The 14,929-nt window shown below is 55.3% G+C and overlaps 1 protein-coding gene across 1 annotated transcript in view; it reads right to left on the bottom strand.

The window, feature by feature from the left end:
• Positions 1-2,916: 2,916 nt before the first annotated feature.
• PRR12 (proline rich 12) overlaps positions 2,917-14,929 on the bottom strand; it is a 30,797-nt gene continuing 18,784 nt past the window's right edge. The window contains 8 exon segments of the mRNA XM_055145026.1: positions 2,917-3,876; positions 4,088-4,183; positions 4,272-4,418; positions 5,534-5,631; positions 5,804-5,929; positions 10,229-10,704; positions 11,082-11,215; positions 11,407-11,523. Of these exon segments, the coding sequence (XP_055001001.1) occupies positions 3,730-3,876; positions 4,088-4,183; positions 4,272-4,418; positions 5,534-5,631; positions 5,804-5,929; positions 10,229-10,704; positions 11,082-11,215; positions 11,407-11,523 (1,341 nt within the window). The 3' untranslated portion in view covers positions 2,917-3,729.

Below are 14,929 nucleotides of genomic sequence, written 5' to 3'. Positions count from 1 at the left end.
AACTGGGACACTCGGGGTCTGAACCCCCGCACGGCAGGAAGCGACCCCTAATGGAGCAGGAAGCAGTCTGAGCATTGCAGGGTGTCACCCAAAGACCAAAAGGAAAACCAAGACATGCCCATGCCTCCATATACATCCGCCAGTATCTGAACCCTGACACCCATCCCTGCTGGAAACTTCAGCTGAGATATCCCTACGCCTGGGACTTTGCACCCATCCATCCTGGATCTGCTCTCCAGCCCCCACATCTGCTGAGACGCTGATCCTGACAGCTGCCCCCACCCCCTCCTTCAGCAATTGAGGGTAGCTGGGGGCACAGGGGTCCACACTTCCTGCGTTGTTGCTGTCTCAGCTCTGCCAGTGGTTGGATCCCAGATCACAGCTGTATCCTGGGAGGCCACGGGGATCAGAATATAGCCTGAGAGAGTCCAAGGACTCAGCAGCCACGGCTATGACCCCACTGTTCTCCCCAGAACCATGAATGTCCTTCTGTGCTCCAGATTAGAACAATGATTAGCTAAATAGTCCCTTCCGGGTTTCATTATCACAGAATCCTTGGCCTGCTGTCAACCTTCCGCCCTGGGAATCAGTGTGGCTGGGGCGGCTGGCGTTGTCCCTGCCCCTCCCTGCAGAAACCCAACTTCCCCGGGCCTGTCCCTGGCTACCACAGTGTGGGGCGAAGGGGAGAGGCAGCTGACAAATGTACATGTACATGTACAGCCCAGACCACCTTCTCTGCACCCCCAACACTCCTCTGCATCATTCCTCCAAGGTCTGATGGGTCTAACCGCAGACACCCCAGCTCCTTGAAGGCTCCTGTCCCCAGGAGGCATTATGCATGCAAGCCCCAGGCCGCTGCAAATCTAGTTGACAACTGGTGGCCACGTTTGGAAACTTCCCACTCACAGCAGACAGGGAGGAGGCGGGGAGGGCCTGACTTGGCAGTGCCCGGGCAGGGCACACCCGCCCCACGAGCAGAGTCTGGGCCCCTTCCTGTCCTGTTGGTGGGGGGAGGGGTCACACCCAGCACAGTTCAGCTCTCCCCCTGCTGACCCTCTTGATTCACGTCCTCCTCTCCCTTTGGACTCCATCTCTGGGTAACAGGGTCGAAGGCTTCCTTTTTCCTTCATGACCAAAAGCTTTTGGACCGAAGACAAAGCTGATGGCGCAATGATTTAGGCCTTCCCTCTGGCTAGCGCTGGAACCAGATTCAAGTTTGGGCTGTTGGACGCACAAGGCCAACCACTAGGTTATACTTCAACCAGGCACAAGCCATGCTGGTAGGCTGTGGACATCCCATCCACATCCAGTCCCTGCACTCTGTCCTGGGCCAGTGCTGATCCCAGGGTCCCTCTAGACCTCCTAGGCCAGAGTCTCAGGGCAGCCCTTGTGCAAAGGGAATACACCCAGGGGGTCATGGGTTGTGGTTCACGGGCACCAAAAGCTTCTCCCCAACTGTCCTCATTCTGTTTCGGTATGGGTGGGGATTTGGGTGCAGTGGTGTCCAGAAGCTACTCCTGGCAGCTCCTCCTAACTGCTACCATGTGGTGCCATCACTGTATCACTGTCAGCCTGTTGTTCATCGATTTGCTTGAGTGGGTGCCAGGAACGTCTCCATTCATCCCTGAAGCATGGACCAAACAGGGGTCAGCCACATGAAGGCAAGTGCCTTAATCCCTGTGTTCTCTCCAGGCACCACTGTAGTCACTGGCCTGCTGACACTGGCCTTCCCATGATAGTCCCCAAATGCCACCCACTTCTAGACTTCCTCCAACAGCGTCTTATGATCTTTCTCATTATGGTTCCTTTCTGACTTTATTTCCTAGCTGGGGACCCCATGTCCTACAAGCTGACACTGTCTAGTCTTGTGTTATAACCCCCTTAAAATATCCTGAGGGCCCCAGAGCCAGTGCTAACCTAGACCATATCCAAGGTTGTAGAACCTTTTTCCTGGAAGGGGTGTTCTTCCTCTGGGTGGGAGCATTTCATCTGGGCAGGAAGCCAGAAGGCTAACAATAGTCAGCTTCATACTCCAATGACCAAACACCTCAATGATGCTTGCAGGGTTTGAGTCATCAAGACCCCATTTTCGGGAGCTGGAGTGATAGCACAGCGGGTAGGGCATTTGCCTTGCACGCAGCCGACCCAGGTTCGATTCCCAGCATCCCATATGGTACCCTGAGAACTGCCGGGGGAATTCCCGAGTGCAGAGCCAAGAGTGACCCCTGTGCATCGCTGGGTGTGACCCAAAAAGAAAGAAAAAAAAAAAAAGACCCCATTTTCCAGGCTCCTGAGTAAGACGATGGTCTATAATTTTCTACGCTGGGTTCTAGAATGTTCCAAGTTGACTATGAAAAACTAAATATTGGGGTGGGGAAAACACACGGCAGCTGGGGTAGTCCTGGGAAAGGTCATGTATGATGCTGACAATCAAAGCCATCCACTGGCATCGCATCCAAGCATGGGAGGTCTGAGGCCTCCAGTCAACAGAATGGAGCTTCTTCGAAGACCACCGGGGTGGAGACACCTGTCAGACCCTTAGGGCTTGCCACTCAGGACTCCCCCACCACAGCACCTAGGTCAGTGCCACCCAGCTAGCTGCACCCCAGTTCCTGGCTCCTGCAAGCCCTGGACATTGCAGGTGGGTGGGCTAACGTGTTAGCCCCGTGACACATAATGAAGGCAGAGTCACCAGTGTTCCAAAAAATACACACAAGTGCCAGGGTCAGGGAGACAGGCAGCATTTGCCTCTCGAGAAGTCAATTCTAGTTTGACCCCCAGCTCCCAGCCCCCCTCCCCACCCCAGGAGTGAGTGTGGCCCCAAAAGAAACAACCAACAAAAGCAAGCCCAGTTCCAGGGCCAGACCCTCCCCCGCGCCCCAGCACCCGGCGCCAACGACAGAGACTCCAGCGTGGTAAAGCGTTTGTTTGCCGTGTTGGGTTTTGTTTGGCTGGTTGTGTGTACACAGAGTATACAAGTTGAGTTGTACAGAAGCCCAAGAAAGAGCAAGAGACAGAGGGTGGGGACAGGTGGGTGCTGCGGCTGGACAGGGGGCAGGAGAGGGGAAGCGATAAAAAATAGAACCACATCCGGACAACAATGGGGGGGAGAGACACCGACACATCCGCAGTAGAAAAGGGGTGGGAGGGACAAAAGGAGGGGACCCTTCACCCCGCCACCTCCCCAGTCCCCACCCTGGGTATGTACAATAAATAAGATTAAAAATAATTAACAAGATGCGTTTTCTTCCCCTTCCCACCCTACGCCAAATGCCCTGGGGAGGGAATGGCCTTTAGCAAAGATCGTGGCCTGGTGGGGGGATACGGGGGGGAACCCCCAGCTCGATGAAGCTGCCCTGCCCCCCCAGCCATACATAGACATTTCCTATACATTATGTACAAGGTGGAGGGGGCGGGGCTGTGGCCGTGGAGGGGGGGTCACAGGGAAGGGGGGAGGGAAACCGTTACTAAATAGACATTTATACATATATATAAATAATTTCTCTGTACACCGGACAGTGGGAGAAATGGGGGGGGGACTTAGGGAAGGCTGGGGGGGGAGATGGGAGTCGAACATTGAACCCTGCCCTGGGAGGGGGGGGCAGCATGAACACACCCTGACAAATGATCCCCCGTTCCCTGGAGACAGGGCCCAGGGCTGAGTGAGCTCCTGAGGACGCAGCTCTGTCCCCCTTCTTGGGGCTGGTGGCGGAGGTGCCCGGGCTGGGGTCACCCGCAGCGGCTGTGCGCCTGTGCTTGCGCCAGCAGGTCGCTGAAGGAGTCGAAGAGCTGCTCGAGCCACGGCTGGTTCCGCATGCACTGCTGTACCACCTCCTCCTGGCCCAGGTCCTCGGCGCCGCCTTCCACGGCCAGGGTCTGAGGGGGACAGAGCTGGGCTGGGCGGGGGGGTGGGGCGGAGCCAGGGAGGGCGGGGCAATAGGTGGGCGGGGCCAGGGGTCCTGGGTCTGAGGGAGGGGGCTGGGGCTGGTCTCCCAGGGCTTAGAGAGAAGGCTGGGTCCTGAATCCTGGTCCCCAGAGGTGTTGGGAACTGCAGGGCAGGAGGGGTGGGCGGGGCCCGGGGGCTCACCTGGTCGCGGCAGCGCAGGAACGTGTGGTACTTATAGTGGTGGAGTGAGTGGTAGAGCGTGTAGTAGCCCGACTTGTCCAGTTCAACCTTGAACTCCTGGGCAGCGAGGGACAAGCCTCAGCCTGGCCTGGCTTAGCTGCCCCCTCCTCCCACCCCCCAGCCTCAGCACCCCGACCCGCCACACCTGGGCTCGGACCACGCTCCTCTTGAGTTTGCTGAGTGTCTTGCGGTTGTAGGGTTCCCCCGCTGGCCGCAGCCTCACGGCCCCTTCCTCTGGGGAGCCCTCCCCGCTCTGCTCCACTTGTAGCTGGGGAAACGTGTGCAGGGCGTCCTGTGGGAAGCCCCCCAGGTCATTTGATGCCTCCCGGGGCCCACCACCCAGTACTCAGTGGCACCCTCGGCTCTTAGTCAAGGACAGAGATGCCCAAGCTTCTCAGAGACCCCAAACATCCAGAATTCTAGGGTCTGGGCTAACACCCCACTGGGCTGATCAGAGCTGGATCAGAGTATAACAGATTCAAGTGTAGGATGCTCAGAGCCCCTCTAACCTGCTCCCTACGCTGTCAACAGTTCCAGCCTCCAATTCCCAGCCTTAGTTGGCCTCCTGCAGCCCCCAGAATTCTCAGCGCCAGCCCCAAACTCAGCTCCGACCCCAAACGCTATTCCCAATGGAGCTGGCCTAAAATCCAACCCAGAGGGGCCTGGAGAGTGCAAGCACAGAGGGGGTCTGTCTTGAACACGGCCTGCGCAGGTTTGATCCCCAGCACCCCACAGGGTTCCCCCTCCCCCCCGCCCCAGTCCTACTATAAGTGACTCCTGAATGCAGAGCCAGGAATCAGTCCTGAGCACTGCTGGGTGTGGCCCAAAAACAAAACAAAACAAAATTGTCCCAGAAGTCAGAGAAGCCCTGACACTGGATCTAAGATCCTCAGCAAGGGACGGAGCAAAGGCACAGCAGGGAAGGTGTTCGCCTTCCAGGTGACCGACCCACTTCCAGGCGGCCGGCATCCCATAGAATCCCGCCCTCGAGCACCACCAGGACTAATTCCTGAGTGCAGAGCCAGGAGTAAGTCCTGACCCGCTGGGTGTGACCCAAAAAGAAAACAAAGAAAAGATCCTCAGCACCTGGCCCAACTGGCCCCTGGGCCAGAGGGACATTCTATCCCAGAATACCCAGCACAGGGGCTGGAGTGATAGCACAGGGGTAGGGCGTTTGCCTTGAACGCAGCCGACCTGGGTTCGATTCCCAGCATCCCATATGGTCCCCCTACTACTGCTGGGAGTAATTCCTGAGTGCAGAGCCAGGAGTGACCCATGTGCATTGCTGGGTGTGACCCCAAAAATAAAATTAAATAATACCCAGCACAGCCCTGCTTGCCCTCACTCGGGGGTGGCCAGGCCACCCCGATCCCCTCTCAGCCCCCTCCCTTGGGGAGCCCCCAGCACCTGCAGGGCTGGGCTCAGCGACAGCCGCTTCAGAACTTTCTTCTTGTGCTCATTGAGGAGACCGTCGATCTTCCGCATGGGCGGCAGGTACAGCTCATCTGCGAGAGGGTGGCAGGGGGCTCAGCCGCAACGCACTGGGCAAAGGTGGGCAGGGTGGGCCAGGGCCCCAGTGCCCCAGGATGATTCGAGTCCCGGCCCCTGCCATCCTCCCTCCCACAGTGGGGTTCATCCCCCCCCTCCTCCCTCAGACTCACACCCGGGCTTGCTCACCGTGCGTGTCCTCCAGGGCCTGGATCATGTCCGGGTCGAGCGCTGTGCTCACCAGCATCTCCACGTAGCTCCGGTACATCTCCCGCATGGCCCGAGTCTTCAGCAAACGCCCAGGGACGGCCCGCTCTGGGGGACACAGACACCGACTCATGACCCCAGCCCTCTCAGCTCCCCTTAGGTGGCAGGGGCGGTGCCGAGCGTCCTGGGGTTGGGGGCTGCTAGACCCTAGAAAGGAGGGCTTCCGGGACAGCCTGTTAAAGGGCACCCTGAAGTCAGGCCCTTAAGCGATCCTAGCAGAGTTTCTGGCCTCTGACGAGGCTGAGTGTTGCTTCCACAAAGCCTGAAGCGGTAGCTGAGAGGCCAAACCCAGTACGATCCCCAGCCCCAGACAGTCCCCTGGACATAGGCGGGAGTAGCCCCTGAACACCAGCTAAACCTCCACGCCCCCCCCGCCCCGTAAAATACATAAATCACACAGCAACAGAAAATTAGGTCAGAAACCTGGCTCATGCGAAAGGCTCTGGGTTCACTCCCCTGTTCCCCCCGCCCCCACACACACAGAGCAGGGGTCACCTATTGAGAAGAGATATATCAAGAGCAGCAACAGAACTTGAAGAGAACCCATAGAGACCCTAAGAGGCGTGAACAAACAACCTTCCCCCTTGTTTATTTTTAATTTTTTTTTTTTTTTTTGCTTTTTGGGTCATACCTGGCAATGCACAGGGGTCACTCATGGTTTTGCACTCAGTGCTCCTGACAGTGCTCAGAGGACCATATGGGATGCTGGGGATCGAACCCAGGTTGGCCGTGTGCAAGGCAAATGCCCTACCCACTGTACTATCACTCCAGCCCCACCCCTTTATATTAAAAAAAAAATTTAAAAAAAAAAATTTTTTTTTCTTCTTGGGCCATACCCGGCGATGCTCAGAGCTTGCTCCCGGCTCTGCACTCAGAAATCACTCCTGGCAGTGCTCAGGGAACATATGGAATGCCAGGGATTGAACCTGGATTGGCCTCATGCAAGGCAAGTACCCTACCCAATGTACTACCGTTTTAGCCCCTAGTCTAGAGGTTTTCCCGATATCCGGACACCAAACATCAGCTCCTCTCCTGCCCGGTCCCTCCCTTCTGGATTTTCCTGCCTAGCTGTGAAATGTTTTTTTTTTTCTTTTTGGGTCACACCTGGCGATGCACAGGGGTTACTCCTGGCTCTGCACTCAGGAATTACCCTGGCGGTGCTCAGGGGACCATATGGGATGCTGGGAACCAAACCCAGGTCGGCTTAGTGCAAGGCAAACGCCCTACCCTCTGTGCTATAGCTCCAGCCCCTGGGAGAGGTTTGGAACTATGCAGCTTCAGCACCCACAGGCCACTCAGGTTCAATGTAGGGGTTTAATGGGATGAGCAGAGATAGAACCTGACCCAGATGGAGCCAAGTAGTGCCCCCTGCAGGTTGTGAGATCCATTCCCTTCTCACAGAAATTCAGAACTGCACCCCTTGCAACGGCTAGAGAATGGCCAGAGAGCACAAAGGCAGGCGCCCGCCTCACACATGGCCTGCCCCAGCTCCATCTTGGCATCCTGGGGGTCATTCTAAGCATGGAGCTGGTGAGCACTGCTGGGTGTGGCCCCCAATCAAAAACACAAATAGCCAGGAAGTGAAAGCAGACTGTAGCGAGCTCGCAGAGACCAGTTCAGAGCCACGGCAACTACCGTAACTAGAACAGTTTTTTTTCTTTTCTTGGCCGTTGGGCCACACCCAGCTATGCTGAGGGCCTCCTTTTGGTGGGGCTCAGGGGACCATCTGCAGTGCGGGGATCAATCCTGGGGCAGCCATGTCCAAACCACAGGGTCCAAGCACCCTATCTGCGGTGCTATCACTCTGGTCCCTAAACTATACATTTCAAATTGATGACGTCAGTAGCAGTTGGCCTTCACTTCCGGTCTCAAATACCAGTGCCAGGGCACAGGGAACAGCAGACTGAAGCCATGGGTCTGTAGTGTTAGAATTCCAAACCTGGGCCCGTGGCAAACCTCCCTAAACATCTTCCCCACCCTGGTTTTATACGCATCCACCAGGGCAGGTTGCCTCGAGGAAAAAACACAGCCCAGATTTCCTTGTGGTTAGACCTGGCCCGAGAATAGGGTGCTGGCCAAGCCATACACCAAGAAAGTTGGTCATGGGGCTGGAGCAATAGCACAGCAGGTAGGACATTTGCCTTGCACGCGGCCGACCCGGGTTCAATTCCCAATATCCCATCTGGTCCCCTGAGCACCACCAGGAATAATTCCTGAGTGCAGAGTCAGAGCCAGGAGCAACCCCTGTGCATTGCCGGGTATGATCCAAAAAGCCAAAATAAAAAAAGAATGTTGGCCACGTGCTGCAGCGGGAGTCAGCTAGGAGGGTACCTGCCTTACCTGCAGCTGACCAAGGATGGATCCCTAGCGCTCCATCTGCCCAGATGGTCCCCTGAGCTCACCAGGAGTGATCCCCGAGCACAAAGCCAGGAGTAAGCCCTGAGCACTGCCAGCAAGGCCCCCAGAACACAACAACAAAACACCACTCTGTCGTGCTTAGTGCCAACGCCATTCTCAAACACAGGACAAGTTACATCAGGCTTCCTTGTCACCACCTTTCAAGAATGATTCTCCAGCCCGCACCTCGGCACGAGAAAATAAGCCTTTGTGTGAGAAGCCTCCAGGTGTCTGGCAGACAGACTGGGTCACACCTGGCGGTGCTCAGGCCTTACTCCTGGCTCAGCGCTCAGGGATCAGTCCTGGCAGGGCTCGGGGGATCACCAGGGAAGCCAGGGGTGGAACCCAGGTTGGTTGCCCTTTGTCATCACACACCGGACTCATACCTGGTGTCCACCTCAGGCAAGACCCTCCCTGGCGCTTTCACTATTAACTTACTGGTCACAAAGGCACAGTAAAGAGACCCAGTACCAAGTCCTGGGGTTGAGACTCTTGGTCACCCATGGCCCTGAACCCTAAGGAGCTGACATTCTGAGAAAGGGTGGCATCCACGAGCAGAGTGTGCAAGACTATGGCACAAGGCCCAGCCGGGCTGTTCAATTGTTCTCTCACTGCCTCAGTTTCCTCACTAGTCTAAGAAGACCATCCTAGCATTCACTTCTAGGCACACTGAAAATCTGGCAAATCAGCATGTGAAAAAAGCTTCCAACTCAGCCCTGTGTTAAGGCTGGAAGCTAGGGCTCCCTTTACCCCCATATTTTTTTTTTTTTTTGCACCCGGTGATGCACAGAGGTTACTTTTGGCTCATGCACTCAGGAATTACTCCTGGTGGTGCTCAGGGGATCATATGGGATGTTGGGAACCGAACAACCCAGGTCTGCCAAGTGCAAGGCAAACGCCCTACATGCTGTGCTATCACTCCAGCCTCCCCCCACCCTTTTTTTGAGGTAGACCTTGCGGTGCCCAGGGTCTACTTCTTTTCTTCTTTTTTTTGGGGTCACACCAGCAACACCCAGGGGTTACTCCTGGCGGTGCTCGGAGTATATATAGGATGTTGGGTATCGAACCTGGGTCAGCCTTATACAAGGCAAAAGCCGTCTCTGCTGCACTACTGGTCTGCCTCATCGGGGCTTACTCTTGGCTCTGTGTTCAGGTATCACTCCTGGCAAGGCTCAGGAAACCATATGGGACACTAGGGTCAAACCCAGGTTGATCATGCCCAAGGCAAGTGCCCTACCGGCTGTGCTATAGCTTCTTTTTATTGGTTTTGTTGTTTTGCTTTTGGGTCATACCCTGTGGAGCTCAGGGCTTAGTCCTGGCTCTGCACACAGGACTCCCTCCTGGTGGTGCTCAGGGGTCCCTATGGGATGCTGGGATCAAAGCCACATTTGATGTTGATGTTTTGTTTTGTTTTTTTTTTTGCTTTCTGGGTCACGTCCGGTGATGCACAGAGGTTACTCCTGGCTCATGCACTCAGAAATTACTCCTGGCAGAACTCGGGGACCATATGAGATGCTAGGAATTGAACCCGAGTCGGCCATGTGCAAGGCAAATGCCCTACATGCTGTGCTATCACTCCAGCCCCAGCTGCATTTGATCTTTTTACTTTTTTTTTCTTTTTGGGTCACACCTGGCAATGCACAGGGGTTACTCCTGGCTCAGGAGTTACTCCTGGAGGTGCTCAGGGGACCATATGGGATGCTGGGAATCGAACCCGGGTCAGCCGCGTGCAAAGCAAACGCCCTACCCGCTATGCTATCGCTCCAGCCCCAGCTGCATTTGATCTTAAGCAAGGCCAGCACTATTGTCCTCTGGCTTGGGCCCCCCAATCTGATTTTTTGATTTCATGCTGCTCCTCTATGGACTCGTCCCTCACACCGACCCCTGTCTCCTGCGGCCGAGTCTCACCCACAGCCCCCAGCCCAGTGCTGCTATTGTAGAGGGTCTCACCGTCCTCGCTGGGTGCTCCGGGGGAGGATTCTGAGTCTGACGAGCTGCCAGGTGGGGCTCCACCAGCCGAGGCGGCGTTGCCTGCTGCCTCTTTCAGCCACTTCTTCCTTTTCTTAGGGGGCGGCTCTGCCTTCACCTTGGCGGGCCTGGCCTTGGGCAACCGGGCAGTGGCGGGCTGGCTGGCAGCAACGCTCCGCTCAGGCCGTGCCTGACGCCCACCTGCACCCCGAAGCAGCCGCTCCCCCCGTGAGCTTCGCTCCCGCTCCTTCTCCTTCTCCTTCTCCCCAGGGCGAGGGGGTGAAGGCTTGTCCGGGGGAGGGGGCTCCGGTGTGGCCGTCTCAGCAGTCTGCTCTGGGGTTTTTTCAGAAGGCGCCTTTTCGGGGGTCTCAGGCTTCAGAGGTGGGGCTGGAGCCTTGGCGGGAGGTGCAGAGCTGCTGCCCCCCACAGATGTGGGGCCCTTGGACTGCCCAGAGCGCCTGAAAGGGCATGTAGGGGAAATTGCATCTGCCACTGAAAGGATTCCCCAAATCACACAGCTCAAAGCTATGTGCCCGTTTCCCTCTCTCTGAACCTACATCCCCTTTCTTTCATTTAGTTTTGGTTTTAGAGTCACACCCAGCAATGCTTCAGGATCACTCCAGGCCCTGCACTCAGGGAACACTTCTGGTGGTACATCGAGGACCTTATAGGATGCTGGGGATTGAACCCAGTCAGCCACGTGCAAGGCAAACCCGCTCCCCACTCTTCTGCTGCTCTGGCCTAGACACCACCTTTCCTGACTCAGATTGTACGTCCTTTTCTGCAGGCACCCTCCCCCCTAGACTGCCACCCACATGGTCGCCCCATCATATACCTGACAGGCGCAGGGGGCCGGTGCCAGGGCTTCCGGGCACAGACCCGCACATAATCCTTCTTGTTGACATTTTCCAGGAACTTGACATAAAGGCGCTGGTAACGGTTCTTCGCGTCCCCAAAATACCCCAAATACTATGGAGGGGAACAAAATGCACGTGAGTCTTAAGAAATACATACAGACAGGAAATAAAGTGGAAGCTTCAGGGAGTGGGGAAAGGCATGTGGGGGTCCTGCCAACACCCTAAATCCCCCCCTGCCCCAAGGTGCCCCAGCACAGATGCCCTGCAGGGCACCTGCGTCTCCACTGCCTTTGGGACACTCACGTTGCTGGTGGCACAGAACTGTCGTTGCCCATCCTTGATCTCCGGGGTGAATTTCTGCAAGAGAGCCTTCTGGACACGCCAGATGGGGGGCGGCTCACGGCCCGTCTGCAGCGCCAACTGAGGGGGGGGAGCAGCGAGGCCAGCAGGTCAACACCTTCCTGGCCCTGCCCCCCAGCTCCTGGCCCGCTGTTTACCCGCATTCACGCCCTGCAAAAGGGCATGCTTGTGGCAAGTGTCCCAGTGTCAGGCTGAGCACCTTCTCCAGCGCCGGGACAGGCTCAACCGCTGGGGGCGCCGCTCCAGCCTGGCGCCTTCCCCGCAGCACTCTCCCCCAAAGCTATTCCCCACCTGGACCACACAGCAGACAGGATGCTGAGGGATGTACTGCAATGGAATGGATACCCCCCCTTACAAATTCCCTGTGGGGTCTTTGTTCCAAAGACAAGCATTTATTACCCAATGGAGGGAGGCTGTCGTGTGTCCCCAAGACACAGGCAACCAAGGCCTGCATCAGCCTTCCTACCGCGGGGCAGGGCATGGCGGGAGAAAGGCTCCTCATCTCTGTTCCCACACCCCAACACTGATGCCTGTGCCCCCCCACAGCCCTGGGAACAGGCCTACTCGTCAGCTCAGCTCCTGAGCTCGGGGAACAAAGAGAGTCCCAGAAGACCTGACATGGGCGCAGCACAAAGAGTGAACAAAGTCCAGAGCACGAAGACAGCGGCCCTGAAGGCAGCGCCCTGCAAGGAACATGGGGCTAGTTCAAGGCTGGGGACTATTACGTCACTGCTTGGGATAAAGAGGAGGGTGGGGAAGGTGCCTTGGGTCTGTGCCAACCCCAAGCCGGTGCCAGGCAGGCCCTACACACACCCGCCAGTCACATGATACCCAGGATCCCTGGTGCAGAGGACAAGGCCAATCAATTGCTCCTGTCTGCACAGGAGGCCTGGGATCCATTAGTGATGTCTGGCCTGGCAGCAGCTACCACTCCAGGCCTGTGTGCCTGATGTCGCCTGTTCCTGGTTTCCAGGCAGCTGTTAAGCTGCTATATCAGTAAATTGTCTTGTCCTTCACATCAGCCCCAGGGAGCGGAAAGAAGGGGCAAGGGTGTATAAGAGTCTAGGATGGATTTGAGTGACACTGATGTCCAGAACAATTCTTGGCTGTCTCAGACAAAGGATGCGGCACCCCAATTCATATCTCTTTGGGTCCCACTCTTGGACCCGTCGGAGGTACAAGGAAGGCAAAGCTCATCTCAGACCACTCCTTGCCCTGTGGGGAACCAGAGCCCCCATGCAGTCTACAGCCTGGTACTGGGCCTGTTTGCGCTCCTTCACTGGCCTCTGCCCAGACCCTTCAAAGCACAGCAGACCCCTCCCCCCACCCCTTTCACACACAAGGCACAGCAGACCCCACCCACTCCCTCAGGGAGAGCCCATCATAAAACCTGGGTCAGTCATGTTCAAGTCAAACTGTGTTATGGGTCTGGCCCCCACACTGATTGTTTTAAAGTATAGCAGCCAACAGAGTAACATCACGGGGTGCTTGAGGTGCCAGGGATCAAACTCAGGTAACTATCTCCCGCCCAGTAGGCTGAGTCTGAAACCCCTCCACTACATACCGATCCCCAAACCACCCAGGGACAAGTTTTCCCCAATTCAACACTTTCAACCCTGAGGCACCATCCTTGCCTAGGATCCAAGTGGAACCTGCAGCACCCAAGCTCCACCTTTTGTTTTCATGTCAATCACATCACTGACCACGCCCCCTCTCGTTGGGCAGTCTTACAATCACCAAGTCCCATCTCTGGAAGTCCCTGCGGATTTGAGGTTATCTGACTGAGGTAGCCAATAAAAAGAATACTGTCATCTCATCCCCACAACCCCTCCACACACACATTAAGGGGAACCTATCGGAGTCTCATCTCAGGTATTGGCCAGGAGAAAGCAGGGGGAATAAATAAGCTAGAATCACCCAACTTGCTATTAACAGGGAAGCTCAGGATCCGATCGTAAGAATCTGTGGTACAGAACTGAGGTCGTACGCAGCCTACCACGGAGTGCACCCCAACATAATCTGGTACCTCCCCATTACCCATCCAGCCACTCAACTCCATGGTCCCTGGACCTCACTAACACACGATGTTTTTTCTCATCCTGGAGCTTGCATAGGCTATGGCCTCTGCCTGAACTGGCTTCATGTGGCGCTCAGACCTCATCACATCCAGCGCAAATCTTGCATATCCCCCAAGAACTGGGAGTGAACACTCATCAGGAAGGGGAAGGCTGATCCACAAGGTGCAGTTCAGCCATAACTCCTCACACATGGCCCACGTATTTGAAATGCTGCTAATCAAACTGAAGCTAAATGTGAAACAAGGCCCCCCCCCACCTCCCCGCCAAAACTGGATGTCTAAGTCTTTTTCTTTTTTAAAAAAATTTTGCTTTTGGGTTATACCCGGCGATGCACAGGAGTTACTCCTGGCTCATACACTCAGGAATTACTCCTGATGGTGCTCGGGGGCCCCTATGGGATGCTGGGAATCGAACCCTGGTCGGCCACGTGCAAGGCAAACGCCCGGCCGCTGTGCTATTGTTTCAGCCCCTGGATGTCTAAGTCTTGATCTAAAAAAAAAAAAATGGGAAACATCATAGCACTTTTTTTCTTTCTTGGTTACAAGTTGCAAGGTATTTCAGACACACTGTTGCAGATCAAATACATCGTTTTGAGCTACACCTTGCAGGGTGCTCTCACCAAAGTGTTCTGGGGTGGTTCCCAGGAGTCAAACCTGTACCTCTTGCAGGCAAAGCATGAGCTATCTGTCCAACGTCTAAAATATTCCATAAGAAATTATTCCATAATGTTGGATAACATTGGTTTGACCTTTTTGTGCCCTGTCCCCACCCCCCACTCCAGGAAGCTTAAGTTTACTGAGTTACACACCCATCATAGTGCTCCCAAGAATACCCTCTTCCATCATGCACTCCTAATCTACTGTGTTTATCTTTAACCTCTCCTTTGTGCTCTTCTTCCCCTATCTGTTAATCACTTTTATCCCCAAACCAGACCTGGGACTTGTAAAGTCATAGTCTTCAGAGCACTCGATTTTTGTATATGCAAGTAAAATACTGCTATTTTCTTCCCTTTATGTCCTTTGCAGTTTACTGCATAGTTGGGGTTTGCTTTTGTTTTTGGGTCACACCTGGCGATGCTCAGGGGTTACTCCTGGTTCTGCACTCAGGAATCACTCCTGGCAGTAGTTGGGGGACCATATGGGATGCTGGGAATCAAACTGGGGTTGGCCACATGCAAAGCAAATGCCCTACCCACTGTGCTATTGCTCTAGCCCCCTTACTGCATAGTTTACTTTAGAGTAATGTCCTTTTTGTATAGACACAGAAGGACAGTTAATGCTATGCTTTTGTAACTTGGAAGTTAACTGACTCTGAATAATATTTACTCCTGGGCATCCATATTTACTTGATTTGAACCTCAGTTGCCCTTACTTGCTAACACCCCCAAA

This window comes from Sorex araneus, chromosome 8 (genome assembly GCF_027595985.1).
Source record: "Sorex araneus isolate mSorAra2 chromosome 8, mSorAra2.pri, whole genome shotgun sequence".
NCBI lineage: Eukaryota > Metazoa > Chordata > Mammalia > Eulipotyphla > Soricidae > Sorex > Sorex araneus.
The sequence above is the reverse complement of the archived record's forward strand: the minus strand, read 5'-3'. Positions and strand labels throughout refer to the sequence as shown.